Source organism: Amblyraja radiata, chromosome 2 (genome assembly GCF_010909765.2).
Source record: "Amblyraja radiata isolate CabotCenter1 chromosome 2, sAmbRad1.1.pri, whole genome shotgun sequence".
Taxonomy (NCBI): Eukaryota; Metazoa; Chordata; class Chondrichthyes; order Rajiformes; family Rajidae; genus Amblyraja; species Amblyraja radiata.
In genome coordinates this window covers 85,757,881-85,785,629 of record NC_045957.1, presented here as the reverse complement: position 1 = coordinate 85,785,629, position 27,749 = coordinate 85,757,881, and the positions used below count along the sequence as shown (strand labels likewise).

General features: G+C 39.5%; 1 protein-coding gene across 1 annotated transcript in view; it reads right to left on the bottom strand.

Annotated features, from left to right (window-relative positions):
- abca13 (ATP binding cassette subfamily A member 13) overlaps nt 1-27,749 on the bottom strand; it is a 235,128-nt gene that overhangs the window by 174,212 nt on the left and 33,167 nt on the right. The window contains exons 7-14 of the mRNA XM_033049779.1: nt 25,474-25,595; nt 21,791-21,924; nt 18,552-18,695; nt 15,550-15,746; nt 13,291-13,409; nt 5,809-5,909; nt 2,800-2,985; nt 305-507 (exon numbers count right to left, since the gene is read on the bottom strand). Of these exons, the coding sequence (XP_032905670.1) occupies nt 305-507; nt 2,800-2,985; nt 5,809-5,909; nt 13,291-13,409; nt 15,550-15,746; nt 18,552-18,695; nt 21,791-21,924; nt 25,474-25,595 (1,206 nt within the window). The remainder of the gene's footprint in view (nt 1-304; nt 508-2,799; nt 2,986-5,808; nt 5,910-13,290; nt 13,410-15,549; nt 15,747-18,551; nt 18,696-21,790; nt 21,925-25,473; nt 25,596-27,749) is intronic.

Sequence of the window (27,749 nt, the reverse complement as noted above, 5' to 3'; positions counted from 1 at the left end):
GGTACATGGATGGGACAGCTATGGAAGGATATGGACCAAGCTCGGGCAAGTTGGACAGTGTAGCCAAGTTGGGCCAAAGGGCCTGTTTCCACACTGTATCACTCGATGACTCATTACCTCTCTAAAGAAAGAACTCCACGTAAAAATGGCTAGGTCAACCATCACTAAAAGAATGCTGACCATGAAATTTGAGAGGTCCAACAAATGTCTTTTAATATCCCTCGTAAAAATGTCTGCTGTAGGAACTACAGAGTAAGACATGAAGAACAGAGGTTGAATTCAAGAATGCCCGAGTTGGACTTACAGGTTCCACAAGAGATTTTGATGTAAAGTGCTGAATTCAAAATTTTTCCAAAGCTCAGAATTTATTGTCACATTTTCTGAAAAGCTAGAAAAGAAATCTTCGCTGAATTTGTAGTAGGAGTCATATGCTGCAAATACTTCATGCCAGCCTTTGTACATATCTACGACTGTGATGTGAAATTCCGGTTGCACACCATTCGTTATCTGTAAAAAGTGATATTAAAGCAACAGATTATTGACAAGTTATTAGTGCATAATAGTAGTGCAAAATTATTGCATAATAGTAGTGGCTCATTTACGACTAAAGTAATATTTACTAAAGTAATAATGACAAAACTACTGGTTTTTACATCAATGCTCCACAAAACTGACAGCAGCTTTGATATTTCTATCCATTGTACATTAGTTTGACCGGATTTTTTTTTTTTTAATATATATATATATATATATATATTAAAAAAAATAAAAATACAGTCAAACTCATGTACAATGGATAGAACAAAGTGCAAGAGTATCGGTTGTATATATATATATATATATATATATATATTTTTTTTTTTTAAATATATTTATTTATTTATTTATTTTTTTCACTGCACCTCAGTACACATGACAATAATAAATCTTAACCTGAACCTGTATGTTCTACTAAAACATAGAAATCCAAAGTTGTTATTTGAGATTTGACAAGAATGTGATGTCATGCTTCAATGTTTAAATCAGCATGGACAAGGAGATGAGAAAATATCCAGCAATTCACCCAAAGATTCTGTACGTCATCAGATGAGACAGCAGGAACGCAATCCTGTAAAGGGCCAAGATTCTACTGGAAGAGTTTTGAGTTTAGTTTATTGTCACGTGTGCAGTGAAAAAGCTTCTGTTGCGTGCTAACCAGTCAGCAGAAAGACAATACATGATTTGTAGTTTGTTTATTGGTTAATGGTCTACCAATGTTTACAAATTTAAAACAAACTTTAATGGCTTGTTAAGTGCTTAATCACATTTAAGCACTTTTTTTAATGTTTGAAGTTTTCAACGTTTCTCAACATTTCAGAATATTTTTAAAAGTTTAAATTCTAAACAGTTCAGATAACATCTGCAGCCAGTACATGTTGCTGATTTGTGGATAAAGGAAATTCTTGACCACGGCATGATGCATCAATTTTTACAGTTTAAATCTGCATCAGTAAGTAATTGGGTGCTTGCAGGTTCAGCCCATTACTTATGATCAATGGTTTGGATAAACAGACCGAGTATATTGTAGCCATATTTCCTGGAAGGAGCTGCACATGCCGGTTTATACCAAAGATAGACACAGTGCTGGAGTAACTCAGTGGGTCAGGCAGCATCTCTGGAGAAAAGGGATGGGGGTGACATTTTGGGTCAGAACGAACGGAAGAGTCTGAAGAAGGGTTCCGACCCGAAATGTTACACATCCTTTTTCTCTAGAGATGCTGCATGCCCAGAGTTACTCCAGCGCTTTGTGGCCATCTTCTTCGAGATACATTTGTTGATTGTACAAATATAGGTAGATTAGCAGCTGTGGAGAAGCTTGGATGTGCCATGGATGAAATGGTCCAATCCATGAAATAGCTTGGATGGGCCATGGATTGGTGAATCTGGAAGAGGTTTGCACAAATATTGTGGGAAAATGTGAGGTTATCCATTTTGAAAGGAAGAAGGTACAGCAAATAATTAAGAGTGAAACTACAAAATTGATTACTACCCAATGGGCAGGTGTGGTAGCAAAAGAGAGAATTCCTGAGGAGACTAACCAAGATGTTGTCTGGATGGAGATTTGTAGTTATAAGGAGAGATTGGATATGGGTGTATTCTCACTGAAATGTAAGAGGCTGGGGATGGTGACCTTTGCATAGGTTTCCAAAATTAGATAGGATAGATGGTCAGAATCCTTTTTTACCAGAGCAGGTGAGTCTACAACTAGAGGTCATTGGTTTAAGGTAAGAGAGGAGAGATTTAAAGGATATCTGAGGGATTTTTTTTTTCCCACGGAGGTTGTGGATTATCTGGAATGAGCTGCCAGAAGAGGTAGTGCAAACCAATACAATTACAACATTTAAACAAAGTTTGGACAGGTACTTGAATAGAAAAGGTGTGGATAGAAACTAGCTTCATGCAGGCTAGTGGTATTGGGTTTAGATTTAGATGTATTATTGTCATATATACCGAGGTACAGTGAAAAGTTTTGGTTTACATACTTATCCAATCAGATCACATGAAAAAATGTTTAAATACAATTGAGACAAACTCAAGTACAAATGGGAAGACAAATTGATATGGTGGTCCAAATGGGACAAGCTGGGCCAAGGTGGGATCATTCTATGATCAGATGTTGCTGTATAGGCCAATAGATATAATTTGGGTTTTTGAATGCTCTGTTCAAAAATGAATTGGTTGTACACACAATTGAAATTACAAACAACTCATATAATAAATCGCTTATTTTCAATATTGTCTGCATAAATGACAACTTACTGCATCAAGCCATATGTTCTGAGCCTTAAGGAAGTTATTTGTTCTCCAGGGAAAACCGAGCAGATCCTGCCCACAGGCAAGAGACGTTAAGGTTGTATTTAAAAATAACTTCTCTGGAAGATTGAGAACATCTTTCATCTTCAAGACAATTTCACTGCATGTGATGGTTACATTTTTGGTCCGGTTCTACAAAGAATACAAGACAGAAACACAGATATTTTGAGGAACTACTTAACATACCATATCAATAAAATTATTTCTCACAACTTCATCAAGGTTAAAAGCATTTCTGACACACTAATTGAGGGGCATCAATTGAACGGTTCAAACACCCAATGCCCCCAAGATCTATACATGCCTGCTCTGGGAAAGAAAATCTTCTAATCATCTATCTAATCTATGGCCCTCATCATTTTATAAACCTATATAAGGGCAACCTCCCTCAGCCTCTTATGTTGCAGAGAGAATAAACCCCATTTACCCAGTCTTTCCTTGTATCTACAATCCTCCACTCCAGGCAACATCCCAATGAATCTCCTCTGTATCCTTTATATTGCTACCACATCTTCTGACCCACCACATGCTTGTTATTTACTATTCAAGGTAAAATAGGCCTGCCGCTCTTTTTCCCCACATTGTCCCTCAGCAATTCAGAATTCAGCTTGAACGTTCACTGTGCAACACTGATATTTACAGCATCTACTGAAGACATTGACGAGTTTCCGTGCATGCTGATGGTGTGTCTCCCTGTGTGTGTTCATGCAATTGCCTGCTCTCATATGCTTTACAATATTTTTCGAATTAAAAGCCAACCATAGTCTGAAGAAGGGTCTCAACCCAAAACGGCACCCATTCCTTCCACAAAAAGATGCTGCCTGTCCTGCCGAGTTATTCCAGCATTTTGTGTCTATCTTATTTCATCTACCCTTGGAACTTCTACTGTTCTGAACCTCCTCCTTATAATCTCTCCAAAATTATTCTGCCCTCTATTTTCTGTGCCCTGCTATTATTAATTCATAGTCATAGAGTCTTACAGCGTGGAAAGAGGCCCTTCAGTCCAACTTGCCCACACGGGCCATTCTTAAGGGGCTGGACTGGCTAGATGCAGGAAGATTATTCCCGATGTTGGGGAAGTCCAGAAGTAGGGGTCACAGTTTAAGGATAAGAGGGAAGTCTTTTAGGACCGAGATGAGAAATTCATTTTTTACACAGAGAGTGGTGAATCTGTGGAATTCTCTGCCACAGAAGATAGTTGAGGCCAGTTAATTGGCTATATTTAAGAAGGAGTTAGATGTGGCTCTTGTGGCTAAAGGGATCAGGGGGTATGGAGAGAAGGCAGGGATGGGATACTGAGTTGGATGATCAGCCATGATCATATCGAATGGCTGTGCAGGCTCGAAGGACTGAATGGCCTACTCCTGCACCTATTTTCTATGTTTCTATGTTTCTATGTCCCATCTACACTAGTTCCACCTGCCTGCAATTTGTCCATATCCCTCTAACTGGTTCCTATACATGTACCTTGTCTAAATTTTTCTTAAACATTGCGATAGTACCTGCCTCAACTACCTCCTCTGGCAGTTTGTTCCATACATAGACCACCCATTGCGTAAAAAAGTTACCCCGGGTTCCTATTAAATCTTTCCGCCTCACCTTAAACCTATGTTCTCTGGTTTTTCATTCTCCTACTCTGGGCAAGAGACGCTGTGAGTCTCATGATTTTGTACACTTCTCTAAGATCACCCCTCATCCTTCTGTGCTCCAAGGATAGTGTCCAAGCCTGCTAAACCTCTCTGGTGCTCAGGCCCTCGAGTCCTGGCAACATCCTCGTAAATTTTCTCTACAACCTTTCCAGCTTGACAGCATCTTTCCTGTAACATGGTGGCCAAAACTAAATGCAGCCTCATCAATATCTTATACAACTGCAACATGACCTCCCAACTTCTATACTCAATTCTCTGACCGATGAAAGCCAATGTGCCAATAGCCTTCTTGACCACCCTATCTACCTGAGATGCCTCTTTCAACAAACTATGTACCTGTACTCCTAGATTCCTGTGCTCTAAAACATTCCCCAAAGCCCTACCATTTACTGTGTAGGTTCTGCCCATGTTAGTGCTCCCAAAATACAACACCTCACATTTGTCTGTATTAACTTCCATGAACCATTCCTCGCCCACCTGTCCAACTGATCAAGATTCTGTCTAATTCATTCACAAACTGGCATATCAATGCATGCAAATATTTTTAAGCAATAAATATAGATCCAACAAAACTACTGAATGAACTTCAAAACATTACAGGTACATAATAGAAGAAAATAAAAATAATCTGGGTTGAAACCCCTTGGTTCAGCATTATGTAGTCTGGCAACTCCCATGGTCGGGCATGGTATGAATATGGTGCCATTAGTTTGCAGGGTGCATTGTGTGTAATTGTGATTGACATCCTATAGAATCTATGTCATTAAACTGGAAAGGATGCAGAAAATATTTACAAGGATGTTATCAGGACTGGAGTGCTTGAGTTGAAATGAGAGACTATAACCTGGTGCTTTTTTCCATGGACAGTCAGAGGTTAAGGTGAAGGCTTATTAAAGGTATACAAAATCATGAGGGGAATAAATAAAGTAAATGTTCACAGTCTTTACTCAGGATAGAAGAGTCTAAAACTAGAGGGCATAGATTTAAAGTGAGAGGGAACATTTTGAAATTTGGTGACCTGAGTGTAGACTAGTTACAGATTCAACTGACTGAATGGCAAACCTACCATGACAGCTCAATTCTTAAGAGTTTTGTCAAATATTCATTAAGTGCTGCTGTCCTATGCCTGCAACAGGAGTGCTTAAAATTGTAATTGAATACGTGTGAAAAATGAATGGTCCTTATCTCAAACACGGATGCCAAAAATTACAAATCACTCTATCACCATTTATCCAAAGTAAGAAGCTAGAAATACATTCCAAAACATTATATTTTTAGCGTTTTAACAGGAGTTTCATTGATTTACCGATTTCATTTCTGATATTAGGGTATCGGCATCCATAATAATCCGGCTCACATCATTCACACCCACGCTGAAGTACACTTTCTTCATTAGAAGAAAAATATCTACAAGGAAATGAAAAATATAAATGGAAGTGTATTACATTTGATCTTATCCAAAAGGCCAAGAAGCCATGATCCTACTATAACATAGGTAATCAGCTATGTTCACAAAATAGTAACTGTATTCATAACTTGCTGCATCCTAAAGGAACAGTACTGCACTCCCCTTTATTTTCTGACAGGATAGTCATTCTGATTCAAATACCATTGTCCGAAATCCAGGGACTACTCAACAGAATTTAAAGATCAAATAAATTTGTGACACAGAAGGAAACTTCCCAGCCCATTCTGTTCATGACTGAACAATGTTCACCAACATTTAAGCACCGGGTTTCAGATCTCCACCAACAAAAATTTTTATTTCCAATTCCTCCTAATATTTCTACTGATCATCTACAATTTTATACCATATTATCTGTTAATCTTTCTATTATGGCCTCAGTTACTGTTTCTCTGCTTAGGGAAATAGGCCTTCTCTCCATGAAATTAGGTTTTAAATCATTTTATACACCCCAGATAAATCTTGCAGTCTCCTTTGTTGCAGGGAAATTACCTCAGCCTAGGGAGTTCCTTTGTCACAACTATGAATGAATGAATGAATGAATGATTGAATGAATGAATGAATGAATGAATGAATGACTACTTTATTGTTACATGAGACAAGTCACAGTGAAACTCTTTGCTCGCATTCCCAAGGCATGCAATAGTCACCACATAAAGGGCACTGGCAGAGTTACCAAGTATCCCGCGGCAGGTCCACTTTGTACTCCCCCCTCCCTCATGGCGGTTCCCCCTTGCCGGCTCATCCTTTGTTCTCCCCCCTCCACCTCCCTCATGGCGCCCCCACAAGACCTATAATTCTTCAGTTCTGCCAACATCTCCTCTGCAAATAATGATGTGTGACCACATCCTTCCTGTAGTCTAGTGACTAGATCTGTACATTATGCTCTAGAGCTTTAGACAGATGAAGCATGACCTTGCTGCTGTTTAATTCTATGCCTCAGACAATAAAGCCAAATCATCCTGCAGTCATTTTCATCCAAGATGACCACTCATTCAGTACCTTCCAGAATCTGTGAAACAGGGGCTTGGATTTTAATGCATTTGTCAGCCTGGGGGCCAACGTACAGTTTGCTCATTTCTACTAAAACAAGAATGTATTTGGCATGGAGATCATGCAATGATAATCACTAGTTCGATTCTGGAATGAGAATATTATTCTATGCAAAGAGATTGATCAGGATTGCTTTATATTCAGTGTTGTTTTAAAGAATGTGACAAATGAATTTCTCATCATTATATTTTATGACCAATGTATAGAGTAAAGGTTACTCCTTCACAAACTGTTAAGGGGATTCTACATTCATCTATGATATTTACATATCCTGCACTTTCTCAAGATTAGTGTACAAATGACTACAACATTGTATGTTAAGAATTATGTTGATTCACGTAACATTTCTACTGTAGGTTGTCTTTCAAAAACAACTCTGCCTTCCATGATATTTGCTAACAAATCTGAAAAATGCATGATTTACAGTACAGGTTAGTTTTCCTCGCAGGGATGAGAGTTGGTATGTTTTTTTACCGCTGTAAATTATCCTTTGTGGGTAGGTGAGAAGCAGAATTTGAAGGTGTTGATGAGAATTGGGTGACAGGGGGGATGGAATTTTAAAAAATGTGATTAATGAATGGTTGATGGTCGTCGTGAACTCACTGGGTTGTTTTCATGCTGTATGCAACAATGAGCAAAAATTGTAGGGTAGCTAATGTAATCCCACTTTTTAAGAAAGGCGGGAGAGAGAAAACAGGGAATTATAGACCAGTTAGCCTGACATTGGTGGTAGGGAAGATGCTGGAGTCAATTCCAAACATTGAAATAGCAGCACCAGGATCGGTCCGGGTCAGCATGGATTTACAAATGGGAAATCATGCTTGACTAATCTTCTGGAATTTTTTGAGGATGTAACCAGGAAAATGGACAAGGGAGAGCCAGTGGATGTAGTGTGGCTGGACTTTCAGAAAGTATTTGAAAAGGACCCACATAGGAGATTAGTGGCACATGGTACTGGGGGTAGAATGCTGACATGGACAGAAAATTGGTTGGCAGACAGGAAACATAGAAACATAGAAAATAGGTGCAGGAGTAAGCCATTCGGCCCATTCAATATGATCATGGCTGATCATCCAACTCAGTATCCTGTGCCTTAGAGTAGGGATTAACGGGTCCCTTTAAGAATGGCAATCAAGTGGGGTACCACAAGGCTCGGTGCTGGGACCGCAGCTACTTACAATATACATCAATGATTTAGATGAAGGGGTTCAAAGTAACATAAGCAAATTTGCAGATGACACAAAGCTGGGTGGCAGTGTGAACTGTGAGGAGGATGCTCTGAGAATGCAGGGCAACTGGGTAGGTTGGGGGAGTGGGCAGATGCATGGCAGATGCAGTTTAATGTGGATAAATGTGAGGTAGGCCACTTTGGTAACAAAAACAGGAAGGCAGATTATTATCTAAATGGTGTCAAGTTGGGAAAAGGGGAAATACAATGGGATCTGGGGGTCCTTGTTCATCAGTCAATGAAAGTAAGCATGCAGGTACAGGAGACAATGATGAAAGCAAATGGCATTTTGACCTTCATAACACGAGGAGTTGAGAATAGGAGCAAAGAGGTCCTTCTGCAGTTGTATAGGGCCCTAGTGACACCACACCTGGAGCAGTGTTTGCAGTTTTGGTCCTCTAATTTGAGGAAGGACATTCTTGCTATTGAGGGAATGCAGCGTAAGTTTACAAGGGTAATTCCCGGGATGGCGGGACTGTCATATGCTGAGAGAATGGAGCAGCTGGGCTTGTATACGCTGGAGTTTAGAAGGATGAGAGGGTATCTTATTGAAACATATAAAATTATTAAAGGTTTAGACATGCTAGAGGTAGGAAACATGTTCCCGACGTTGTGGGAGTTCAGAACCAGGGGCCACAGTTTAAGAATAAGGGGTAAGCCATTTAGAACGGAGGCGAGGAAACACTTCTTCCCACAGAGAGTTGCAAGTCTGTGAAATTCTCGGCCTCAGATGGCGGTGGAGGGCGGTTCTCTGGATACTTTCAAGAGCTATCTTTAAGAGCTAGATAGGGCTCTTAAAGATAGCGGAGTCAGAGGATATGGGGAGAAGGCAGGAACGGGGTACTGATTAGGGATGATCAACCATCATCACATTGAATGGCGGTGCAGGCTCGAAGGGCCGAATGGCCTACTCCTGCACCTATTGTCTAGTGTCTATAAAGAGAGCATCCGAGGTCAGGATTGAACTTGGGTCTCTGACGTTGTGAGGCAGCAGCTCTATCTGCAGATATATTTGTAAATATTTGAATATGCTCTGGATGTTCTGCTGGAACAGGACAGTCGGGGCTTTTTTGTGATGCATTTTAGTTTAAGCTTACATTAAGAATGTTTATCAAAGTAAGAAATTACAAGTATTACAAGTGATGTGTACCCAATATCAAATAGACTCAGGTCAACTACATAATTTTTAATGGCAAATAAAGCTTCCCCATGTCCCATTCAATGACACAATTCATACTGGGAATCTAGTTCACATTCCTATTAACCTAGTATTACACTTTTTCAAGTCAACCTTCTTTCTGCGTAGCAGTGATAATTATTTCCCTATTCACCTTTGTCCTGCAGGCCTCTAGACGCTGGATTAAGCATCCTAATTCATGCAACCTAGCCACACAGCCAGGAGGATTTTAATCAGCCTGAGCTAGATTTTTACTGGTTCTAGATGTGGAAAATGACACTTGAGAAGTGATAATGGGCTATAAAGAAATGGCAGAGGAATCGACTGTTTTTTTGTGTCTACAACACTGCCCAAAACCCTTTAGTTTATTTCGAGAGGACTAAAATATAACAACTGGGATGTAATGTTGATGCTTTATGAGGCACTGGTCAGATAGCATTTGGAATATTGCGAGCAGTTTCAGGTCCCTTGTTTGAGGAAGAATGTGCTAGCATTGGAGAGGCTCCAGAGGAGATATATGAGAATAATTCTAGGGGTGACTTGTGTTAACATATGATGAGCATTTGACAGCACTGGTCCTGTACTGTCTGGAGTTCAGAAGGATGAGGAGAAACCTCATTGAAATTACCAAATAGTGAAAGGCCTGGATACAGTGGATGTGGAGAGGATGTTTCCAGTATGAGAGTCTGGAACCAGAGGGCATAGCCTCAGAATAAAAGGACGTACCTTTAGAAAGAAGATGAGGACACATTTTTTTTAGTCAGAGCGTGATGAATCTTTGGAATTTATTGCCACAGAGGGCTGTGGAGGCCAAGTCATTTGGTATTTTTCAAGCAGAAATTGACAGTTACTTGATTGGTAAGGGTGTCACGGGTTGTGGGAAGAAGGCCGGAGAATGGGGTTAAGAGGGAAAGATAGATCAGTCATAATTGAATGGTGGAGTTGACTCAATGGGCTGAATTGCCTACTTCTACTCCTAGGACTTATGAAAAGCCTAGGTTTATCCAACAAATTTTTAATGGTTTTTTTATTGGGATGTGCCGCAAGGAGAAGGGAAATAATCAGCAACAGAGGCAATACAAGCGTTCATCAAGAACTGGATTCAGGATGCAGAGCACAATACCCGTCTGCTACCATCATACAAATTTAGTTCACGTGTGTCAGTGGATACATTTCTTCTTCAATTCCAATACCTGAATCATGCTTTGAGTTCATTATTAGAAGCTCATTAAAATCTGAAATTCAATAATGTTATTATGGGGCTGTGTTCCACAAAATAAAATTTGATCACTGATATATTTTTATGCCTTTGTTGCACCCCATCTGAAACACCACTGACATACTGCCACCTTCTGGATTTCCTTTGACACTGCTGTTGCCAAGGATGACAAAAGGCTTGTCAGCCAACTGGAATGGTTAAAAAAAAAATCAACACAGGGTTTTCAATGTTCATATATTTTGATGCTCACTAGACCACTCTCGCATGCAGCAATTTTACATAACAATAGGTTAGATTTTCCAGGGAAATTCCACAGTATAAATACCGGCAACATTAGGAATTCTCGAGATGGACGTGCTAATGCAGAAACCTAAAATATGAGAACAGATGCTCGCCAACATTTTGCCACATCTGCTCCATTGGTCGGCAGGGTCTCGTAACAAACACGGACTTGAAGCCACAGTCACCACTTGCAACAGTGGGTTCAGGGGCAAACAACGTGCTGCAATTGTTTGCAAGTAGTAATGGCTACAAGGAGTTAAAGTCACCTACTATTTAGGGATTGTTTTAATTATTTATTTGACTGTTTTAAGTGTTCATATGCCTTATATTTTTCTAATTTCTTAACTTTTATTCATATTTTCACAGTTTGATGAGTTTTTAATGGAATATTATTGAATCGACTCAATATGAGAAGCGTTTGGAAACATCAATTCTCCGATTGTTTTGACAAACTGCTAAGCCGGAGTGTGTGACTAGATGAATTGCCCTACAAGCTGAAACCAGGGACAATCTCTGGCAACACGCATGTCTGCTGGATGAGCTCAATTCTTTTTAAGCCTGTGTAAAACAGGCAAGCATTCTGCACCCCCCACTCCCACCCCCACCCACCATTCCCCACTGACTCCATCTCATACATCTGGGTGGCAAAAGTCATAAGGTGATAAGTGATGGGAGTAGAATTAGGCCATTCGGCCAATGAGGTCTACTCTGCCATTCAATAATGGCTGATCTATCTTTCCTTCCTCACCTTATTCTCCAGCCTTCTCCCCATAACCCCTGACACCCACACTAATCAAGAATCTATCTACCTCTACCTTAAAAATATCCATTGACTAGGGCACCACAGCCTTGTGCAGCAAAGAATTCCACAGAGAGATGTGCTTTAACAAAGGTAAACTCTCGAAGGCAACCGGCCTGGATGGTTTCTGAAATTGTGTGCCAATCAAATGGCCATAGTCTTTTCCAATATCTTTCATCTCTCACTTCAAGTCTTTTGTCCCCATCTGCTTCAAAAAAAACTTTAATCATTCCAGACCCCAAGAAAAATAAAATAAAACCTGTCCCAATGACTATCGCCCAGTAGCTCTAATGTCAATCACAAAGAAGTGTTTTGATGGATTAATAATGAGCCACATCAGCATCACTCTTCTGAACAATCCAGTCCCTTTCAATTTGCATACAGGAAAGATGAATCTCAGGAGGATGCCAACTTACTCAGCTCTATATTCAGCTCTGGCTGAATAAAAAGAACATTCATGTCAGGACACTGTTCATTAGTTAGAGCTCAACCTTTAACAAACTCATCCCTAAACCTCTGGACCTGGCCTTGGGGCCTCCATTTGCAACTGCCATCTGGACATTCTGACTGGTGGGCTTTAACCGGATAGAACTGATCATAGCCTTTCATCTATACCTCAATACCAATGCTCCTTAGGGTTGTATGCTCACGCACTGCTCCCTGTATACCTATGACTGTGGTCAAGTACAAACCAAATTGATCTTCAAGTTCACCATTGTTGTCAGCTGGATTAATGGTAACCGGACGTGGCACTGACGGACGAGAAGCCGAAGCAAAGAAGTCGAAGCCAAAGAACCGAATGAAAATGAGGCCGAAATGCCAATAAACTGAAAGAGTACGAAGACGAAACTCCTACTAACTGAAAGGATGGGATACCTAAATGCAAACTAACTGAAAGGGCGGGACGCTTAAATGCAAACTAACCGAAAGGGCGGGACGCCTAAAAGCCAGCAAACTGAAAAGCTGCGTCACCTAAAAGCAAACTTACTGAACGGCCGCTCTGTCGAAATGCCCCCTACCCAAAAGGCGGCGTCATCTACACGGCAAAGGACCGATTGGCGCTCAACAGAAAAGTCCAATAACGGACATGACGTTGTCGGGGGGCGGGGGGCAGGACCTGACAGTGATTGGTCCAGACCCCCGCATCCATCACGTCACTGTGAGGGGATGAACGTTGTCCCACATCTCCGCTCCACCCGACTCACAACCCGTGGAGGGTGGCCATGGGAGAGAGAGGGGGCTGTCCCGAGGGATGCGCACCTTCGGCTGCTTTCAACCTGGTGCTTGGGTTCAGATTGCCCAGTCACCTATGGCTTGTGTGGGAAAAGGACCCCCACACTCCCGTCTCCCCCTTCTCTCTCCCCTCTTCTCTCTCTCCGCCTCTCTCCCTCCCTTCTCTCTCTCTCCCCTTCTCTCTCTCTCCCCTTCTCTCTCCCTCCCTTCTCTCTAAACTAGGAATTTCATTGTATCCTGGTGTACATGATAATCAATTCATCTAAATCTAATTACAAAGCTAGACCTATTTGTAAAAGCTACCTGTCTCAGAATAACACCAATCATCCTACCTTTCTTGAAGTTGATGGATTCAATATAATTGTCTCTGAATAATTTGTCTAATATGAGCCTTTTCTTGATCCAAGGCCACTGTGGCATAGACTCCAGATTGTCTTGGTACTTTTGTAACCTGCAAATATAAATACAAAAAAGTTATTCTCATGTGGTATTTACAAAACTGATTTGGATGTACTGTAACAGTTTAGCTGATGCTGCACCTTGCATCAATAAAAAAGCTTTGTGAAAAGATCTTCTACAATGTACTGAAGTTCACATAGTGTCCTCTGTTTCTATTAGGATTCATCCTTCCCATCTTTATCAGTTGTTAGGACCAAATAACAAATATTTCTAAATTACCAAAAATTATAACAAATTATGTTGATAAATTATACTTTATCAACATTTTACAAAGCATCAGAAAGGTGTTTACTAATCAGTGAGCTAATAAATCCACCATTGTTTCTTTCTTGTACCACTTGTGTTAGTTCTCCAAATTTCCCCTAAACTGTAGGATGGATGCTTGCCTCATTTTATATTAAGCGGTTAAAAAAATTGCCAATATCATTAGTGCTGGACAGACACCCTTGCCTTGATGCCAGAAAGCAGCCATTATATATTTTCAAACCCAATGCCTCCTGTACTGCTAAAGGGGAAATAATTAATGGTCTCTTGCAGCAAACCAATGTTAGATGTGGGCTGATGCCAAGTTGAAAGAAATAACAAATAAACTTTGGAGCTAATAAATTCACTGCCAAATTCCTTCAGAGCATTGAATGGTTGTGGATGTATCGCTGGTGGTTTACTCAACATCTCTGGGAAGAAGGTCAAATGGTACTTTCTTGTTACATACAATATTCTACAGGAATATTTTCTCTTTTTATTCTGTCTTGTTTTGCAATCCTGTATCTATTTTCTTTATATTTGCTAGTTAATTATCTGTGTGATTCTGCAGTGCTTCCAGCCCTTAAAAATGCTGCTATGCAACCAGCTGCTTCCAGTTGCCCAGCAATGTCCTGGATAGATAACACTTCTAACGTTGATGACACAGCTTAGGCAGAAGATGGATGTTGGTAATCCACAGGGAAAATATATTAACACCACAAAAGGCATCAATACCATATTGCACTACAAAAATGGAAAATTATAATCAGGAGATTCAAAGGTCAAAGCTCCAATCCCAGCAATTGACAAGCTTGTTCCCTGACATCTTTGCACCATACATATTCCCTAATTTCAATAACGATGTGATATGATACGATAGAACTTTATCTCAGGAGGGAAATTGACCTCCCAACAATAAAAAATAAATAAAAAAACATGAAACATGAAATTAAAGTGACAAGTGGAAAGGCTTAGGGGACATGAGGGTGGTCAATCTCAGTCTCAGTCTACCCCATGACAGAAGGGGAGGAGTTGTAAAGTTTGATAGCCACAGGGAAGAAGGATCTCCTGTGGCGTTCTGTCCTGCATCTTGGTGGAACCAGTCTGTTGCTGAAGGTACTCCTCAGGTTGACCAGTGTGTCATGGAGGGGGTGAACTGTATTGTCCAGGATGCTCTGCAGTTTGAGGAGCATCTTTTCCTCCAAGACCACCTCCCATGAATCCAACTCTGCCCCCAGGATGGAGCCAGCCTTCCTAATGAGTTTGTTGATCCTATTGGTGTCCACACCCTTCGCCCTGCTGCCTCAGCACACGACAGTGAAGAAGATGGCATTGGCTACCACCAATGGTAGAACATCTGCAGCATCAGACATTGAAGGAGCGGAGCCTTCTCAAAAAGTACAGCCGGTTCTGTCCCTTCTTGTACAGGGCCTCAGCGTTCCTTGTCCAGTCCAATTTACTGTCCAGGTACATTCCAAGGTATTTATACTCCCTGGTAAACTGCATATCCACACCATTGATGGAGACAGAGGACAGATGTGCTCCTCTCCTCCTAAAGTCCACCACCAACTAAATAATATTGTCGGTGTTAAGCTGCAGGTGATTCAGCCCACGCCACTCAACAAAGTTGTTGATTACATCTCTGTATTTAGCTTCCCTCCCCTTACTGATGCAGCCCACAATTGCAGAGTCATCTGAAAACGTCTGCAGGTGGCAGGAGATCTGTCTTTAGAAAAACAGATACACATTTCAATTTTAATTTGGCTCAGGTAGAATTTTTTATGCCCAGTCTCCTAAATCAATCAATTCTTCCAAAGCACAAGGAGAAAAACCGCTTTCTTGTCAACAGATGTAAATACCTAACACAAATAAGAAAATTCATAACTCACTCTTCTGATGATGCATTGTTTTTAAACTGCAAGGTGAGATGAGTGATGTTTCTGATTAGGTAAATAGTCTGTTGTATTGAAGTAGTTGTGTTTAAATCCTGGTTGAATGTCAAAGGTCTTATTAATGCTGCCAACATTTCATCAAACTTGGTCGCCAAGAAATCAACTACTCCATTGTTTTCCAAATGATAAAAGATCTTAAAAGATAAAAAAAAAAAACAAGGTGTATCAAAACAGACACGAGTCCTTGCCTTTCCAAACACAAATAGATCCCATCTCAGAAACCCTTTCAGTAACCTTCCCAAAACTGACGTTGGGTTCACCAGCCTGTGTCCCATTACCCCTCAATAATACAACTTCATTTTTGTTAAATCAATTTGAAGGTTATATTTAATATTTATCTGCATGTTTTAAGTTGAAATCTAAAGAGATTTTGCATTTTACTTGTGTGTTGATCCTTGGTGGAGCTTGCCTTATGAATATTCTTCATTTTCCAACTAAGTTTATCTTTGTAATTTCTCCATTCTAACCAATATTTAAAATTAATGAAGCTAACCAATTAATTCTATAGATAATTATCTTGAACTTTTCAAGGTAAATCCTCTCATTTTCAGAAACCTAATTTAATTTGTGAGACATGGTTTCCAACGCACAAAGCCATGCTGACTATCCCAAATCAGATTTTGGCTTTCCAAATGCAAATAGATCCTGTGTCAGAATCTCCTTCAGTAACTTTCCCAAAACTGATGTTAGGTTCACCAGCCTGTGGTTTCCTGGCCTGTTCTTGCAACCCTTCTTAAATAAAGACACATTAGCCACTTTCCAGTCTTCCAGCATCTCACCTGTAGCTAAGGAAGTAACAAAAATTTAAGGGCCTCAGCAATTTCTTCCCATGCTTCCCACAATGTTCCAGGATACACTTGATCAGTCATTTTCCATTATCTTATATTATCTACTCATTTTCTCCTAAGTTATCTTATGTCCTCATTTTCCCTCCTGATTTTTTTTTTTTTTTAAACATACTCCTACAACACTTACACTCCTCAAGATATTCACTTGGTCCGAACTGCCTATACATGACATGTGCCTACTTTTTTTTGATCAGAACTTCAATATCCCCATCAATCAAGGATCGCTTGTCCTGCTTCATTTTAGCAGGAATGTGTTAGCACTCAACCCTCCGTATCTCACTTTTAAAGCCCCTTTAGCTACTAACAGCATCTCCCAATCAACTTTTGCAAGCTCCGAGCTAATGCTACCAAAATTAGCCTTGCCCCAACCTAGGATTTTAACTTAAGGACCAATCCTCTCTCTCTTTCCACAACTATTTAAAAATGAATATAATAATGATCAATGTTCCAATGTGCACATTTCCTAAGAGAAAATTGAATGTAGTTCCCTCTCTAGTTGGGCCATCGACATATTGTTTGATGTTTTCCTGGACCCACTTAATTTGCATAGTCCCTTGGGACTACAGCTACGCCAATCAAAATCAGGGATGTTAAAATCATCTATTTTATTAGCCTAATGCTGAAAGTTATCTCGATCTCCCTGCGTATGTTGCCCTCTCTCTATATTATCTATATCTATAATACACTAACCATTTGAACATGTACAATGGAAGGCCTAACAAACAGTGGACTCTCTGTCCAGACCACCCACTCTGCTCTCCAGCTCACTACAGATAACAAAATAGCATACATCATGAGAATGAGTACATTGTTTACACTCCTTCAAATAATTTAAGCAACAATGACATAAATGCAATGTTTTTTTATATGATGCTCTCTCTACCAGCACCTGTAAAATGTATTTAGATTTTCTGATTTGGGGGATTTTTAACATTGCAAAAGGATTACTGAAGTTTAAAAAATAAAAATTGATTTTATAGGACAACAATTTGCCGTGGATAACAACAACAACAAGGAATGATATGCATATTGGTACATGTTGGTCTCACAAAAAAACATTGCAATAAACAATAGACAATAGACAATAGGCTTCAAGTAGGCTATTTAGCCCTTCGAGCCAGCACCGCCATTCAATGTGATCATGGCTGATCATCCCCAATCAGTACCCCGTTCCTGCCTTCTCCCCATATCCCCCGACTCCGCTATCTTTAAGAGCCCTATCTAGCTCTCTCTTGAAAGTATCCAGCGAACCGGCCTCCACCACCCTCTGAGGCAGATAATTCCACAGACTCACAACTGTGTGAAAAATTGTGTCCTCATCTCCGTTCTATATGGCTTGCCCCTTATTCTTATTGCATTTAAGGAATTTGATGCGATGATGCATAACCACAGTTGGGAAACCATTTTATATAAATCTGCGTCCATAATGAATGCATCTTTCATAATTTAAAATTATCAAGAACAATCAACATACTTTAATTCTTAATTTACATTTGATAATCAATAGTATTTCATGGTAGCATCAAAATCAGTGTGCAAGACTGGAGGGTTGACTTGATGAGGGGTTGCATTGGTGAGGGGGAAAAGAATTGTAGAAGTTACTGGAAATGCACACATCCCTCTGTAATCTTCTCTAGCTAAAGACAAGCAGACAATTATTTTCTGTAAAACTAGCATCTGCGGTTCCTTATCCCTAATTTGGACCTTGATTGTGTTAAGGTTTCCAAAATACTTCAGTCCATTTTATACTTATTAGGTTACAGAATGTTTCTTTGGTTGGGACATTTGTGTAAAGACAATACTGAATTAACCAAGACATTTTTGAATAATAGACTATTTTGGCGGATCGAGACGAGGGTTGGTTTCATAAGAGCTTTATTATTAAAGCGGCGAAAACAACGGTACAAAACGGTAGCCAACAACAACAATCTAACCACAAAGGTGGCTAGAGACGAATGAATGGGTGTCGCCCAGAAAGCGCGCGAACACCACAACCCCTCCCACAGTCACATGCCCGAAGCAACCGACCACAGGGTTCGATTACCCGTGGGCACCAGTAGGTGGCACTACACTATTGTGTATTTTTCTTACCTGTTTCATGATTTTCAACTTGTCAATGGAAGTGAACAGAATACGTGAGACGTACTGTGAAAAATAGTGAGGTATTCCTGAAAATTTGATCACCTTGATGTCCACATATGATTGGAAATTGTTCATATTTTGCAGGATGGGAAACTAAAATTAGAAACAATTAACAGACTTTGAGCAGGAAAGTTGCAATTTTGTTGGTAATTTGTTCTACTCGTAATGGCTTTGGCATTAACTGGTTCTTGGTTAAACATTTTAAATACTAGTTCAATAGAATACATTCTTCAGACATGAGGTTATTTTTTGTGTGCTCAGTTTCAATTAAACTTTTCATTTGGAAATTAAACATGGTTCCTGAAAATACCATCATCTTATAAGAGTCTGCAGGAAATTTGTCCCCAAAGTTGCTTTGTATGTGACTTCAAAATGATTTGGACTGAATGGTGGATTAATATCAGCTGAAACAGTAAGCTTATACCTGCAAAACATTCATTATCATTACTAAAAAAAACAAGAGGTCAAGACCTCAATCCCAGAGATGGCCCATGAGGGGAGACAAAGATGTCCAACAATAATTAAAGATAAACACAAAATGCTGGAGTAAGTCAGTGGGACAGGCAGCATCTCTGGAGAGAAGGAATGGGTGATGTTTTGGGGTCAAGACCCTTCTTCAGACACTTGGCTCGAAACATCACCCATTCTTTCACTCCAGAGATGCTGCCTGTTCCGCTGAGTTACTCCTGTGGCGGTCCCGGGGGGATTAAGCCACTCCTTGGGTCATCCCCCTCAGCTCTTGAGGGACAGGGACGATTGTCTGGCCACGGGGTTTCCCCGAGGGCTGCTCGTGGGTGTTCTGTGTGTCTGCCATGATTGATTAAACGACTTCTGAACCTGCCTGGTGTCTGGCCTTTTCCTGACCACTACACTCCAGTATTTTGTGTCTATCATTGGTGTAAACCAGCATCTGCAGTTGCTTCCAACAATAACTAAATTGTTAATATGACGCATCGATCAAAAGAGTTGGGTCATCATGTTGCAGTTCTACAGATCGTTGGTTTGAGTATTGTATGCAGTTCTGGTCGTCACCCTACTGAGAAGAAATTAACCAGATTGTTATCTGGAATTAAGAACAGTAGTTACAGGAGATATCAGATCGGCTGGGTTTATTCCCATGGAACATCGGAAGCTGAGAAGTGTACTGATAAAACTATGAGAGGCATAGGTAGGATAGAATCAGAATCAACTCTTTAAACACCAGTCTCAAACTCGAGGGGAACGGGTTTAAGATGAGAGGGAAGAAGTGTTTGAAAAAGTATTGAGGGGTAAGTATTGCACACAGAGAGAGGTGAATATCTGGAATGAACTACCAAAGAAGATGGCAGAGGCAGATACAATTACAATGTCTGAAAGCCATTGGAAAGGCCTAAAAAAGACAGAGTGATAAAGGTCTAATGTAGGCAAGTGATATTACTACAAAAACACATCAAAATTTGCATTTAACAAGGTGAACTGAAAGGGACCCTTTCAGTGCTGTATGAGTTTGGTGATTCTGGGATATATAAGATTCAGCCCATCCCACAGGGGGGCAGAGAGAAAAGGGAAAATATTTCAGTGCGATTTGCCATATCTTAAACTCTGTCATCTCTTAAACTCTGTAAAGGTATTTTATAAGGGATTATGACATTTGTGTTTTTTGTTCATTTATTAAATTCCGCATTTAAGATTTCTGCAAAGTCAATCATAAATATTGATAGGTAAGAGGAGACCAGTCCGACACATCAAAGTAACACATTTTGGGCACATGAAGACCTTTTGCGAAATCGACTTGCAGTACTTTAAAAGCACAACCCCCCCCCCCCCCCCCCCACCCTCACATCAGTCTGAAGAAGGGTCTCGACCCGAAACGTCACCTATTTCCTTCGCTCCATACATGCTGCCTCACCCGCTGAGCTTCTCCAGCATTTTGGTCCACCTATCTAACTGTTTCTTAAAATCTGTTTTCCCTTATTGAATATTCCAATGCCCAGGAAATCTGGCCAACTTAGATTAAATCTAGCAAACAAGCAAAGCATGAGTTACGTAGCTTAACTATAATATTTAAACAGAAAATGCAGCTTCAGGATGTGGGTTATTTGCCCAACCCATCCCAAACCCTTCAAAATAGGAGTGGAGCTGCAGGTGGGTTGAAATTGGGTTTGAGATTTTCAGATGTTTGCATTATTCCTGACTAAGTTTAGTTTAGTGTAATTTAGATGATAGACACAGTGTGGAAACAGGCCCTTCAGCCCACTGAGTCTGCACCGACCAGCGATCACCCATACACTAATTCTGTCCTACACACTAAGGAAAATTTACAGAAGCTAATTAACGTACAAACCTGCATGTTTTTAAAATGTGGGTTGAAACCGGAGAAAACCCACACAATCACAGGGAGAACGTACAAACTGTGTACAGTCAACACCCTTGGCCAGGATCAAACCCAGGTCTCTGGCGCTGTAAGGTGGCAACTCTACCACTACGCCTTTCAAAATAGGATTAGGATTGAGGTGGGTTGAAATTGGGTTTGATATTTGGTTATTTATGGAGATGCGCCTGAACAAAACAACAGGACTTCATTACCATCTCTGGACTTTGTTTTGTAATATACTAGCCAGAGAGAGAAACTACCTGGCTATCAGGGTTTTGCAACACAAGTCCCGAATTGGAGATTGGAGAAAGTAGGGCAGACGGGCAATGAAGTCAAACATTAATAAGGATATTATTGGAGTAAATGGTAGCATTGACAAAGGAATTTGGAACGATAGTGGGAGAAGAACAAAAAAGAAAACAGAGGCTTTGGAAAAAACATTGGAGGGACTGCTGGAAAGGAAAAATCAGATTACAATAAGCTTTGCATGATTAACATATTTATTACTCTCATTAATTATTTTCAAGTCTTGTGCAGTCTTTGAAGTCCTAAATATCCCCATTCTGATCAAAATATATTGAATAGACATGTTTTTGGAATATTTTAATCACACCTTACATTCGGAGCACACATTCAACAATGATTTCTGCTTGGAAAGGCTTGGAATGAGAATTTTAATTTTAATATTGATTTTGTTGGGTAAATTGCCAAGATCTTCTGAATACTATCAGCCACTACATGAAAAAACAGCCCTCACCGATTTCAAACATAGCCCAGAATCAGATGCATATTTCATTAACAAATATAGAATACAATCATATCATTAAGATCTTACCTGGTATATATTAATGGACATATTCATCAGCAGCTCAACATCTTTGGGATCCAGCTTAAATTTATTTATGAATATTGACTTCACTGTTTCACGATTCCACAAAATATCCATCAATTTCAGATCCAGTTTCATGACTATTAATTAAAATAGAGCACATATATTGTTCACCCTTGTTTATATCGTCTGCTTTGCTATTTTCAAATTAAAGAATCATATGTTAACTATACCATCGGAATTTTAAAGATTGAGCACTGATTGTGACTGTTATATTTTCAATAGGACTTAAAGAATCAGAAAATGAAATAAGGCAGATGGAAGAATAAGAGTGCTGGCTGCTAAACATTCATCACACCAGTCCTGGGCTTTGGTGACAGAGAGGGGTCCAGCTCGTCAGCTGGCCTTCCGGGCTACCTACTCGCCACCTTCGGTTTCACGAGGTTTGGGTTCCATTCCGTTCAAAACGCTGTTGAAGCAAGAATACAACCCGGATTCTGGGTCCTTTTGAAGCAGTCCTTCAAAGATTGTTTTGTTTTCATCCTTTATGATTTAAAAACTGTGCTCATGGAGTTCATTTGTTTACTGGGATTTACGTAGGATGACAAACACATTATTAATGTTCCCAGCCATAGGAAAACCTCACTTATATCCCCGAAACCAATAAGCACTCCCCCATTAAAATCAAGTAACATTAATATTCCCAACTTTTCTAATTTATTTCCCTCTAACATTCTTGTAAATTACAAAATCTCTGCTACTGAGTCAACATGAGTCCAGCGATGGTGGATAGTCTAAAAATGTCTCAAAACTGTGGTTGGCGATGCATCCAGGCAAGTCTAAGGCTTCCTTAAACATGGAGAGCTTATAGCAGATGGATCCTTTGAGGAACATCAGTTATTGGTCCCCACATTTCAATCCATTATTCAACCCATTAATAATACCATTATTTTATCTTAATAAAGGTAGATATATTTTCCAATGAGTTCTCTTGAATGGACACTGATCTGAATCAATAATCCTGCCTTTCTCTTTACCCATATTAACTGATCTGCTGACATTGTCAGTGTCTACATCAATACTTTGTAACATAATAATTATAAAACATTCATACTGAGTAACAGCACAATACTTTGCTAACATATTCATAATGACTTCTTCAGATTATCTGTCAACAATATCTATGATATTTTGTGCTAAATGTGCTCACATGAAATGGTAACTATTAAGGAGGGTAAATGATCAAACAGCACAGACAAATGCATGGAGGACGGAATAGCCACTGCATTTATGGTTGGCATCTCCAGTTGAGAAAGGGTGGGGAAAGAAGTAGCTGGGCAAAAAAGTACTGGGTAAAAAAGTTCCATTTTTGAGATAGGATGATATGAGAAAGATGTGCCATAAAAAAGCATGTTAATGGTAAGCATCATAGAATGGTTTGGGAACAGTTCAATCCAAGACCGCAAGAAATTGCAGAGTGTGTTGATGTAGCCCAGACCATCATGCGAACAAATCTCCCATCCATTGATTCCATCAACACTTCACGTTGCCTCGGCAAGTCCGCCAGCATAGTCAAGGATCAGTCTTACCCAGTCACTCCCTCTTCTCCCCTCCCCCAACAGACAAGAGGGGTGCATCAGTGGCAGAGTGGTAGAATTGCTACCTTACAGCAGGTGCTGCAATATCCTCTCACATTTCAAAGATGCACAGGATTGAAGATTAATTGGCTTATGTAAAATTGTAAATTGTCCCTAGGGTATAGGATAGTGCTAGTGAACGGGGTGATCACTGGTCAGCGCGGACTCAGTAGGCTAAAGTTTCTCTAAAGTCTAAACTGGTACAGAACTTAGAAAATGCATACCTCCAGATTCAGGGACAGTTTCTTCCCAGCTGTTACAAGGCCTCTGTCAGCTCACCAACTAGATAGCCGTCCTGATCTGCCATCTAATGTATGTCATTAGCGACCTTTGAACTATCTTTAATTGGACTTTACTGGGCTTTATCTTGCACTAAACTTTATATCCCTTATCCTGTATCCGCATAGGACAGTTGATTGTAATCACATATAGTCCTTTCGCTGACTGGCTAGCACAAATAAACAGCTGCTCAATGTACCTCGGTACACGTGACAATAATAAACGAAACTAAATTAAACTAAAATAAAAAAAGTGGATAAGACCTCCAGTAAGAGTGAACTCTTGTAGAGTGAAGGAATAGCATGAGAACCATGGATACCAGGCATTGGCCATAAAAATCGTTATTTAATGGTCAACTCTGACTTAGTTATTTACAAGCCATTCTGATTCACTAGAGATCCAGATTCTGAAGAGTCCAAAGTGCCAGAAGAATGCAGCCGATCAGATGCATGGTTAGTCTTCTTATAAAACGACACAAAACCCTGTGACCACCCCCCTTTAGAAAAAGTCTAGAAGCATTGCTTTTCAAAGAGATGGTGCTGGGAAGCTCTATTTACACTCCCCGGTTAGTGACTCAGAACATAGAACACAGGACAGGAATAGGCATTTCAGGCCACAATGTCTGTGCCAAACATAATGCTAAGGCCGACTCTTATCTGCCTGCATATAATCCATAATCCTCCATTCACTTTGCCATGTGCCTATCCAAAAGTCTCTTAACTGTCACTATTGTACCTGCCTCAACCACTACCCCAAGCAGCACATTCCAGGCACTGACTTCTGACACTGACTTCTGTATAAAATAATGTGTCTCACACATCTCTTTTCAACTGCTCCTCTCACCTTAAAGCTATGCCCTCTAGCATTTGATGTGCCCTCATCAACCTATTTGGTTACATCTTCAAAAAATTCAATCAGATTGGTGAAAAACGATATTCCCAGTACAAAATCATGCTGACTCTCCCTAATCAACCCCTGTCTATCCAAGTGTATGTATATCATATCCCACAGAATACTCCCCAGTAACTTGCCTACCACAGATGTTAGGCTCACTCGTCTATAGTTCCCAGACTTTTCCTTTCAGCCCTTCTTGAATCGAGGCACAATATTAGCCACCCTCCAATCTTCTCTCTCTAATCACCCTCTTTCCTTTAATGTGCTTATAAAAGCTCTTTGCATTTCCCTTAATATTATCTGCCAGAGTTACCTCCATCATCATTTTTGGCCTTCCTGATTTTCTTCTTAAGTAAGCTCCTCAGTTCCTAATATATTATGTTCATTGTCGAATCAAAATCAAACCTGAGATTCAAGCCTGAAGTGGGCTGGTAAATCTCAGTCAGAATAATAGTATGACTTCTAGTGCTCATATAACCCAGAGATAGTTTGAAACAATTGGTCTGGATTCCTATTTCTGATGTTTAGTCAATGGCTCCGGCAGGAATGTGCATCAGAAAGTGATGGCAAATATGTGGTCAAACTCTACTTAGTTGTCCCCAGGACTTTGTCAATTGACTCTCATGCCAAGAAACAGATCACAGTTAGAAACATAGAAATTAGGTGCAGGAGTAGGCCATTCGGCCCTTCGAGCCTGCACACAGAGGTCTGCACAGTTGCCAGAATTCAATAAATTCCAACAAATGGAAATGAAAAAAAGTAACAAATAAAAATGAGTCTTGAAAATAAAAGCAAAAAAGAAAAATGGTATTTCTATTTAGATTACATTTATAAATTACTGCTTATAAATTGAGTATGAAATCAAAAACTAGAACTAACCTTGAGTATAAACATAGCGCACAATGTCCATTGCACTGATAGTCAGGTTGAACGTGGCATCTACATCCAAATATATATTCTCATCAGATGGACTGATCAGGTCTTTCACTGATTCCAATAATCTGAAAAATATTGTACATATACAGTAGATTTAAATTTGCTTTCATACATATAAAAGATTGCTTCCGATTGAACTGTGTACTTTCTGTTCAAAAGGGTAGTTAGTTCCGAGATCACTAGGGACATTTTTACAGAGTTGACCCAGAGTGAGAAAACTAAACTGTTTTTGAAACCTTACCAGGCCAAGCTGGCGACACCTCATAGTTGCCAGGATTCCTACATTTGACTTAATTTGTGTCCACAGAGCTCCCAATGCCCTGCAGATCTTGCTGCCATAGCTGTCCCACAACACGGAGAGGTCTAAACATTTAACCTCAGGTAAAACATCAACCTGCCCTCAAGTTGTACTCTTGGCCCTTTCCCATCTTTGATATCAATAGGACGTACACACCGTCTCTAAATATTAATGGTGATTAGTCACATTTAGAAATAGTTGAGTAAGTAAATCTTTGAGTTACTTAAGCAAGTTAAAACAGTTGTTATTGAAATGGAAAATGATAGATTTATGTAAATTCACATTAATTAAATTAAAATATATGAAATAGGCAAGAGCACTGACATGTATTTACAATATCTAATTTGCCCTCTCTTGCTATCTATTTTCATGGACAAAATTTAAAACTGAACTAAAGCAATCAGCAGCACAAACTGAAAGATTGTCATATGTTTGTCCAAAGCTTCCGATATATATTTTACACCTTTTTTTTTGCTAATTCCTGTTGTTTTTATTTAAGTTCTGATTCAAGAATATTGCCATATATGTGATTCCTTCTCCTTCCAATGCTACTGTTTAAATCTGAGTATGCATTTGTTTCTTTAACTCATTTCATTCTTGTTTCTCTCCCAATGTTTTCAACTCTATTTTGTCCAACAAACAATGGATCTTAGCCATTCTCTTACTGCCTTAATTTTCAAAATATTTTCTACTTTGCTTGTCTGCAAAATGCAACTTTTTAGCTCTGGTGTGTATCAATCACAGCTACATAAAGATGGACAGTGTGATAATAATGTTGAACATGATTTACTTCCCAAACCTACTGAGTCTCTTGGCTTACATGTGTTGCTAGACACATTCATCTATTCAATCATTTGTGTTTTTTTATGAACATATATTAGCTAGACCAAAACTAGTATTGACTATTATTATATTAAATATATTAAATCTATTTGGCCTTATTTCATAATTAAAAAATGCCCTCTGTAGTCTGTAAAATACTTTGCTTGCAGTGTAATTTAAAATATTATTTCCAACTAGCATAGATATCAAGGGAATTAAAACATAAAAGGTTTTAAGTTTCTTTATCTCTTAAAATAAACATTTTATGCACATGATTGCACAATGTATTTTTGTTTCTTAACACTCTCCTTGGAATACTGAAGTATCATATTTCCTTTTTGAAATACAAGTTAAAAGTGATGATATATGAATGAGATCCAAAGGGAAAGACTCACTGTAATTCTTCAAAAACTTCCATTATAAGTTGACAAAGATAGACAATAAAACCTCAATTGAACATCTCCTCATGTTACTCACGGGAGGCTTTCTAATCTGACAAAGCATGCAATCCTGTTCCTGTGGCAAAGACATTCTGTTTCCTTGAACACTCCGGGGTTTGGTCAAGTTTAATATCAGTCTCAAAGTTTAGCTCAAGCATTTAATTTGACACAGTTCAATAACGAGGTAATTTTATATATTGACAAAAAAAATGTATAGGTATCCATTGCATATGATTTATGTAGGAGACAAGTGAAAATAAGGCATCGGTGTTCCTTCTACAGAGAGAATTATTAATCCCTTATCTGACATGGGGTGATAGGTTGGAATCAGCATATGTTTTCCTTGGCTATCTTTGGCCTGGTACCATGAGACTTCTTGGCATTGAAAAGCAATAGACAATAGGTGCAGGAGTAGTCCATTCGGCCCTTCGAGCCAGCACCGCCATTCAACGTGATCATGGTTGATCTTCCAGCAAATATTCAGAACTCTCAGGGTCATCGCCCGCTGACTATACAACTCTATGCCACGACCTTTGATGGCTGTGCTCTTCCTAAGGACACGGCATACTCAGGAATGGTGATGAAGAATCAGGAGGATGGATTAAACAATTGCTTCCATATGTACAACCATGTCAGGCTGATATCTACAAATTTCAGCA